Below are 10,007 nucleotides of genomic sequence, written 5' to 3'. Positions count from 1 at the left end.
AATGCCTCAAGTGCATGAAATCAGGGATATGCACTGGACCGACAGAGAAGGCATGTTGAGTTGCTGAAATAAATGAAGAGTGATGGTTTTGTCACCTTGACAAACTGGCTGAGATGATGTCTAGCCTAATGGTGAAGAAGGCAATGTGGAGCAGTTGCAGAGAGAGTATGCGACCAGTATGCAGATGCGTTAGTTGGTATTAGTCAAAGGTTGATGACAAGGTGTCATCAAGATGGTTACCGGTGAGTATGAGAACCAGTAAGGAAGAAAAGAGGCTAAGTGATGTGCTCCTATCTGGTGAGAATGTGCATGCTATGGATAGACATGTCTAATGACCAGTTAAGGTGTTCCACCGATGGATCAACAAAGTACAGACATGAAGGGTAACTAGTAAAGTGTGAGATATCGATAGGGTTAGTGAACCGATAGAAAAGAAGGACCAGTTGAGTGTTTGGTCGGTGATTAGGTCTAAACTGACAAAGAGGACCAAGCTAAGGTGGATGTCAACAAAGATGCCACATGGATTCAAGGTGGCTGACATGCATGCAACAGTAGATGGAATGTACATCGATGAAGTTGTTACAAAGTTGGTCGACATTAATTGTAGACCTTGTAAATCATGGGAGGTGTTGCAGAGACGTTACAGAGGTTTGCGGCTCGAGGAAGGTCAAACTGAGGTGATCGATGCAGAGTGTCCAGGTGCAGGATGAGGTTGGTGATGAAATTTGTGAACCATTAATGGTGATTGATCTTCTATCTCGCCAACTGACTGTCCATGTTTGCTAAACTTAGTAAACATGTCTTGGAAGGAACATTAATGGTGGTGATGTGCAGGTAGTTGTCTTGGAGATCAAATCAAATGAAATCTGATTGGATTCGATGTGCATTGTGATTAGTGGAAGAAACCCTAAAGGTGCCAAGCTCAAACTCACATGAAGTGATGTGCTCCTATCTGCTAAGAATGTGCATGCTACAGATAGACATGTCTAATGACCAGTTAAGGTGATCCACAGACAGATCAACAAAGTGCAGACATAAAGGGTAATTAGTAAAGTGTGAGATAACAGCAGGGTTAGTGAATCGAAAGAAAAGAAGGACTGGTTGAGTGTTTGGTCGGTGATCCTATCTAAACTGAAAAAGAGGACCAAGCTAAGGTGGATGTCAACAAATATGCCATGTGGTGTCAAGGTGGGTGACATGCATGCAGCAGTAGATGGAATGTACATCGACGAAGTTGTTATAAAGTTGGTCGACATTAATTGTAGACCCCATAAATCATGGGAGGCATTGCAGAGACATTGCAAAGGTGTGTGGCTCGAGGAAGGTCAAAATGAGGTTATTGATGTAGAGTGTCCAGCTATAGGATGAGGTTGGTGATGAAATCTGCAAACCATTAATGGTGATTTATCTCGTGTCTCTTCGACTAACTATCCATGTTTGCTAAACTTGGCAAATGTGTTTTGGAAGGGACGTTAATGACGGTGATGTGTAGGTAGTTATCTTGGAGATCAGATCAAATGAAATATGATTTGATTCGATGTGCCTCATGATTATTGGAAGAAACCCTAAAGGCACCAAGTGAAAACTCACATCTTGGCGAGAAAATATAGCTATAAGAATGTAAGCCAAAGATATTGTTGAGGCTATTGATAGAGAGAGTTTTTTTGTTGGAAAAGAGAGAAAATCAGTCAAGTGCTCATCAAGAGTTAGAGGAGACACTTAGCGTGAGAGAGAATCAAGTTGAAGTGTTCAATCGGTAAGAGAAAGGCAACCGGTAGTCGGCCATTGAGTTTGACAGGGGAGGAAACCAATGGTGACCAAATCAAAAGAGAAGAGCCATAGCAGATTACAGAGAAGGGAAGCTGAGGACTGACAGGTATCTGATGGTAGATATCTAACTGAGTTACCAAGACTGGTGGTAGAGAGCAGCAAAGTAGTTCAGAGAAGAGGCAACCAGCAAAGAGAACCGATAGAGAAAGTGATCCGGCAGACAAGGAGAGAAGGATGACCTGATAAGGTTGCAACAATAGATAAGGTTGTAGCAGTGAGAGGGTAAGGTAGAGAACCGACAGTGAACTGGACAAGAGATCCATCAGAGAGATTTGCAGAAGTGTTACAAAATCCATTCGTAACAAGGTTATTAAGTTGAAAATGATTATGTTTTGTATTCACTAAGTTGTAGCTCAGTGCAGCGGTTATAGCTCCTTGGGTTGGTGCCCTAAATATTGTAATTAGAAATTGATTGTGAGTTCAGATTGGAGCAGTAGTCTCCAGTAGCATTTCTCACTGAGGTTTTTCCCATCTTCGGTTTTCCTTGTATATGTTGTTGTTATGTGATGTCCCTTTTGTGTGAATTCATTTTTGATTAGTCTCTCCACTAACCGGTAAGCCTGTATCGAGTTAGAACTAATAACTAGTTTGCACTCATAGGATAGTTAAAGTGAAAAGATTGAGAACCACCGATTCGCCCCCCTCTCAGTGGTGCATTGTGTGTAACAGGTTTGTACATGCTAATATGATTAATAGCTATTATTTTGTTATTATGAGGAAATTGAAGATATTTATAAATGGTAGAAGGAATTTCTTTCATGGAAGAGAGCCAAGGATGTCCTAACTTCACACAAAATTAATTCGATTTAGGGATGATAGCAAAAATTACATCTAATCACTTAGTACCAACCTCAATGGGAAGAGTAATAGAACAAATAGTAGGACAAAAAAAACCTTAAAATATCTTAACTATCACATTCTATTTATCATATGTTACTTGATGCAATTGTAAAGTATAAAAATATTCTTTAGTTGTCACATTCACCAGACATGTTGGAACAATGAGCACTCCTCCTGAGAATATCTCTTTGATCTTTGCAGTGATATATAGTGCACCATTAGGTGCTTCAATAGTCTCAATAGGATCAAAAGTAATGCATAGGTCCTTAGGGGGTATAGGTTTATCCACAAGATTCACCACATTGTTAGACTCAAGGCCAAGGTCATTGGGAGAAAATGCAAGAGGCTTAGAATCAACCATATTAGTAGAATGGAAAGGAAAATGATTAGTAAAGATTTGGAGATTTTTATTAGGAGGAGCTATGGATTTATTTCCTTTGTCATTCACATCTACTACAAATATGGTATTGTTATCAATAAGATCTTTAATCCTACTCCTTAAGGAATAACACTTTTCAGTGTCATGACCAGGTTGACAATGATACTGACAAAAGACTTTGGGATCATGAAAAGGTGGAAAAGGTTTGGATGTATCAATTGTCTTGATAGTAGTAAGTTTCAACATGTTCTTTTACAACAATTGTGTCATAATGCTATGCAAAGATTTAGAAACAGGTGTGAATTCTTTTCTAAAATATTTGGATTATAGCTGCTACTTGGGTTTCAGTGTTGTCATTGAACTTGATGAATCCCTTGTTTGTTTTAAACTTCACAAATTATTATTGAGAACTTTCATTCTTATAAACCAAAGCCATTGAAGAAGATGATTCAAATTGACTCACTTGAAGTTGATAATTATGAAGCACTGCATATAGCTGCATAAAGGAGGTAAACTCAAAAAAGAGAATCTTATTCCTAACGTCTTTTTGCAAATTAGAAATAAATTTTTTGTGAACATCTTGCTCAAGAATAGGATAAGCAATTTGAGAATGCAAATGTTTATATCTACTAGTAAAATCAGTCACTTTTTCTTTAACGCCTTGCTTATAATGAATCAAATTATTCAAAGTAATCTGAGGACCAATATTATTGTGAAATTGTTGAATAAAAGCATTAGAAAATTGTTGAAATGATGTAATAAAATAAGGAGGCAAAGAAAAATACCATTTCAATGCTTTGCCTCTAAATGTTTTAGTAAATAATTTATCCATAAGTGTTTGATCATGAGAAAAATCACTACAAAAAGTTTGAAATGTTTTTCCACGAGTCAAGGGATCAGTTTTTATATTATAAAGCTCGATATGAGGGACTTCCTTATGTTTAGGAGGGATGACATGGATAATATTATTATATAATGGGCTTGATACATAAAACATTAAACTTTTATTGGTTCATAGAAGCCATTTGTTGTTGAAAGTATGAAATGGTTTGGGCTAGGTTGTTGATGGTTGCTTTAGTGAATAAATTGGACATGTTGGATTGGATGGAAGAGTCCACATTGTTGTATGAATGTGGAGGTTGAGAGTAAGGAGGTGGAAAAATATGATATGTAGGCATGAGAGATGATTGTGTCACAAATGGAAGACTCATGAAAGGAGAGATGAAAGAGTTTCGACTAGAAATATTACCCCCTTGACTAACATATGTGTAGGATTAACATTTTATGTGGAAGTAGTCATGATATTAGATGTGAAAGTAGGCACACTAGGTAAGGATGTAGGCATAAGAAGAGAATGATTAACTTGACTAGGAGCTTGGGTATAACCAAGGACTTTGACACAAATTTTCATAGGCATGATAGTGTCAACAATACGAGCAAGGCTGCACAACAAATCCATGCCAATTTTATCATTTTGAACCATCATTTTTAATCCTTCAATTAATGGGATAGCCTCACTTTTAGGGTATTGTTAACTCATCCATTTTTGAAGATTTTAAAACCCATTGTAAATGTTCTCCAATTGGTCAATGAAAACCCTAGTTAGTGACTCACCCTCATCATGAGAATTATGTAAAGAATAGGATAAATAACATCAGTTGTTGGTATAGAAGAACCACCAACATTCTCATAAAACAAGTTATCCAAATTAGGCTCCATATACTTGGTAATTAAACCTTGGGAAGCCTTAATCCTACAATTTCTTCTCACGAGAATATTATAGGTCAAACTAATGGTAGTAAAAATCATGCACAAAGGAGGGAAATTTGAATTTGAAATTGAAAATAGTGATTAAACAATAATTTTTTTTGTGAAAATGATTGATTAACCAAATAATTAAGCAATTTAATTTGTCACTCTGAAAGATAAATGCATCTATATCAAAGCATAGCATGTCATAAAGACTGGATTTGAAAATTGATTTGGAAAATTATGCAACCTACAAGTAAATTTTAGAATTATAAATTAGGGTTTTTGTGAATTCAACCACTAAAATTATGTATTTCAATTAAAAATTGGATCTATGAGTGCAAAATTGATTTTTAAGTTGCATGAATAATCAGATTTGAAATAATTAACTCACAAGCTCAATTTTAGAATTAAAAATTAGGGTTTTTGTGAATTTTACCTCTAAATTTTTTAAATTCAATCAAAAATTAGACTTGTAAATGTAATTTGAAATGCATAAAAACTAAAAGATGAGAACATAAATAACAAAATGAAATTGTAAGATGTTGGGTTCACCAAAATGTAATGGTGAAAAATTAGGGATTCCACCATTAGATGTAAAAACCGCTAATTTTAGGCTTAGGGATCATTACATTAAAAGAGGGGTGAACCTAATAAATCTAGCCTCAAACCATCAAGGACAAGGCTGAGAAATTCTATTAGATTCACCTTGGGGGATTTGATTATCCTCTTTTAAGTTGACTTGTAATAATGCTGAAATTAGGGTAAATGTGTTGTAATTGAAGTAAAAATACATGAACAATGAGCTATAGTCATTAGATCAAGCCATGAACCTGGATCTAAGAAATGTAAGAGTAATTAGATCTAACCCCAAAAGGAGCTCTAAAATATCGAGACAAGAATGCCCGTCGCTACGAGATCCTCCCCACTTTTTGATGTCTAAAGGGGAACTTGTTCATCTTTGTGAATAAATCCAAGTCAAAAGATTGTAGCTTCGTACCTATTCCTACACACAATAGAGAAGGGAAATAGGTTTTCTTTAGGTCAAACATCGGTTTTTGAATTAACCATGAAATAGAAATGAAATGTAATTGAATTGCAGTAATGGAAATGATCTCAATTTCAGGGAGATGTTGAATAATGACTGAAACACTAATGATATACCTCTTAATGGAGCTTTATTTTTATCCACAAGGAATTAGGGTTTCATGAGGTCTTCATAAACATAGAACATGAATGTTAACTCCAATACTTGAATCTTGACCTTACTTCTGCTCCAGTATTTGAGGCAAGACTAATTAGTTGAATCAATTGATTAATATGATTTTATATCTTTTAACTAAGAGGGGTAGACCTCCTTTTATACATTCTTGTTGAAAAACATCTTAATTTTCCAACTTGAGCTGACACGAGATCTATATTTTTACTCAAATGTTGTTATTGTTGAGGGCCTCAAAATGGGCCCTGAATGGGAGGACCAGAGTGCTGGTCCCTATGAACTAGGGCATCAACGTCTTGGTCCTGATCAACAGGGACAAAGAAAAGATGGGTAAAAAGTGTGCATACTGAAAAAAGATGAGATACTTGCATGGTGTGAGCAAAATCAAGGCTCCAATCAGGCCTCAAGACATGAACGCCAAGGTGAGGGCACAAATGAGGACAAAATTTTAATGGAGTATGATTGAGGATGCCACACTTTCCAAAAAATAATATTTCCAAAAATGAAAAATTTCTAAAAATGGAAACTTTTTGAATTTTTTTCCAAAAATTGCCCGATCTCTAATTTTAACAAATTGATAGGCAATTTTAGGGTTCTTGAGGCTCATAAGCATGTTGGTGACCTCTGTTTTTCTCCAAAGCGCCAAAATTTTATTCCCCTCAACCAATTTGACCTAATTTTTCAACTACTCATATTTTGGTAAAATAATTCTTGATCTTACGATTTTTTGATGTTGTAAATGTGATGGTGATTCTTATTTACTCTAAAATTGATAAAAAAATTTCCCTCCTCCAAATCCACAAAAAACAAATATGTGACCCTGCAAACTTTTGAGCAAAGAAACCCTCAAAACTTGAGAAGGGGCTTACTGAATCCACGCTCTGATACCATGTCAAAGTTTCAAAGCTTTGATACCATGTTGAATTTTATAACATAGATCTGCAAGATCAAATGGCAGACAAGAACAATGAATGCAATATTACTCAAAAACAAATAATACAAAAATACAAGAAGAATTACAATTGTACAATGAGGTTCTTATAAAGAAAAAACTAAACTAAATTTAGGAGAACTAAAGTGCAAGCATGAGTACCTAAATAAATCTCAACTCTAGCTAAGCTAGACACATAAAAAACTAAACTAGGAGCACAAGTAATATAAGCACTCCTAAGTGAAATTGAGCCAAAAAGCATATCTAGTTATAAAAAAGAAACTAATAGCTAAATATGATCTAATAGTAACTTACCTAGAGTTTTAGACTTTAAACCCAAACCTAATTTGACTTTAGAAACCTTATATCTTGAAATATGATTAATGAAAACCCTATTTCTCATAATAGAAATCCCTAGTTAATAGATCATAGATCATGAAACAAAGTAACCCAAACCCTATTTCCAATAATAGAAATCCATAGTTCATAAATCATGAAACATTGTAGAAACTCCTAGTTCACCAAATGTATTTAAAACGTAATAAAATGTAAATGCACATAGACAATGAAAAAAAGTAACGCAAACCCTTAGAAAAATTCAAACCTAAGTAAAACAATTTAAATACCTTAAACACAATAAATGCTAAACCCTATATCTGAAATGTAGTTGTATTTAAAATATTACGTCACAAAATATGATTTATTCAAACCCCACTTATCATAGTGTCAACAAAACCCCAAATCGAGAAAACTAATTGGTACATGTTAATTGTACATCTTAAAACTTAATCCAAAACTGTAGATATATGAATTATATATATACTTCCCTTATACTAGAAATATATCAATACATAATGTTAATAACTTATGCTATTTTTAGTTTGGGATTTGATGCCTCTCATGCCCATATAATTGTAAAGATGGAGAGAAGTTGATTGTAACTACAAGCCAATTTTACCCACAAGTCTAATAATGTATTTTTAAACTTAAAAATAACATAGGAGATTATAAATTTAGACTACAATCATCTAACACATGAGAACAAGTGATTGTAACTTGAATATTTTAGATAGTAAGTTTTACATTTGTCCATGTTTGTTAGAATCAAACCTAACATCTAGGGTTAAATATCTCAATCATTAAATTCTTATCCAAACATGGTGTTTCAATTTATAAAATCTTAGATGTAAACCTTGAAAGTTGAAATTTCAAGCTTAAGTTAACATAATTATAAACCAAGAATAATAGAATTGTAAACATTAGGGTAAAATCAAGGTTAGATGTCCATGAGGGATACCAATTCCAAAGTTTACAATTTGATATGCTCATGATAGATGAAATTTTATATGGATCTCAAATGTAAAATGACAAGCGTTGTGTCAAATGAAAAGAATATAAATCAAGAATAAATACAAATGTGACAAAATGTTTAATCAAGATTTAAATAATAGATAAAAATTATTATTCACACAATATGTTAGTATAAATTATGAATTAAAAGAATTGAAAAACTATTTACAAATTTTTCACAACCCATAAAAATTTTGATTATCTATTTTCACAAAATATGTTGATATAAATTATTAGTTGAAAGAATAAAAAACATTAAATTTAGAACATATATTGGATCTACGTCACAATTATGCTCAAAAGTAATAGACGTGTTCACAAATATATGAAAATTGAAGTAATAATACCCTAAATTAAGCATACAAAAGATGTGATATTTCAAATCAACTTCATAATTGAAAGCACAATCTTTTTGCACAAACATCCTTCAACGTTAGTTTTCTAATAAACTTAAACATTTATTTGAATATTTTACCAACCATTCTTGTGCCTTTGAAGATTATTATAACCACAAAGAACCAAAATAAATCAGGCCTATATTAGATGAATGACATATACATATAAGCCAAGCAAACAAAGATGCTTGCAATATATGACAATCCCACTTTCCATAAATTCCCTTTCAAAATAAAAAACAAAGATACATAACTGAATTAAAATGTTGGTTCACTACTTTTTGAGGTTTGATAGCCTCACTTTGAAGAAATTGATATGTAAATGTTGGCCTTGAATATAAGAAATATAGGGACTTTTATCTTGATGACACATTCCCTTTACCTTCATGGTGAGAAATATCATGGAAGCCATAATCAAAGGAGAAGAGAAGTGGACAATCTTTGGTGCCATACCAATCGATCTTTTTGGAAGAAGGGTTGATAGTGAAAGGATAATATTGTGCTACGTAACAATTAAGGGCCTATTGCTTAATAATCGGTGTCATCTCAAACACCTTAATGCAGAAACAAGTGGAGTTAATGTGATAGGTTGGCAATGGAGTGTGAGGCACCCAGAGATATATGTTACCAAACATGTTTCATTGAAACATGTCCATTTCTTTTGTGGTCATGTGGTATGATGAACATATACTAAGGTAATTGAGAACTACCATTGCAGATCTTGAAGATCCACCTTTGATCAACATTTAAAATAACAAGAAAATGTAGAATCTCTTATTATTACTTCAATTTTCAAGGCCAACAATTAAGGGCTTATTGGTTAATAACCGGTGCCATCTCAAACACCTTAATGTGGAAACAAGTGGAGTTAATGTGATAGGTTGGCATTGGAGTGTGAGGCACCTAGAGATATATGTTACCATGTTTGAATGAAACATGTCCATTTGTTTTCTGATCATATTGTATGATGAACATATACTAAAGTAATTGAGAACTACCATTATGGATCTTGATGATCCACCTTTGATCAACATTTAAAATTACAAGAAAATGTTGATAAAAAATAACAAGAAAATGTAGAATCTCTTCTTCTTGTTATCCTTCACATGACAATTGACTTGACACTAATGAATATAATATTACCTTATTACTTATGTATTAGATAAAAGGTAGTCTTTATCTCATGTGGACCTCATAAAATAAGGTACCCTACTATTGGATCCTTTCCCTATATACCTCAATGTGGTCACATTCATAAGAAGTGGATCTTGAATTTTTCATAAATAATAATGACCTGTTTCCAAAGGTATTCAC

General features: G+C 33.6%; 1 protein-coding gene across 1 annotated transcript in view; it reads left to right on the top strand.

Annotated features, from left to right (window-relative positions):
- Window positions 1-512: 512 nt before the first annotated feature.
- LOC131876619 (ATP-dependent RNA helicase dbp4-like) overlaps window positions 513-10,007 on the top strand; it is a 50,335-nt gene continuing 40,840 nt past the window's right edge. Inside the window, exon 1 of the mRNA XM_059222059.1 lies at window positions 513-677. Within this exon, the coding sequence (XP_059078042.1) occupies window positions 513-677 (165 nt within the window). The remainder of the gene's footprint in view (window positions 678-10,007) is intronic.

Source organism: Cryptomeria japonica, chromosome 6, assembly GCF_030272615.1.
Source record: "Cryptomeria japonica chromosome 6, Sugi_1.0, whole genome shotgun sequence".
Taxonomy (NCBI): Eukaryota; Viridiplantae; Streptophyta; class Pinopsida; order Cupressales; family Cupressaceae; genus Cryptomeria; species Cryptomeria japonica.
The sequence above is the reverse complement of the archived record's forward strand: the minus strand, read 5'-3'. Positions and strand labels throughout refer to the sequence as shown.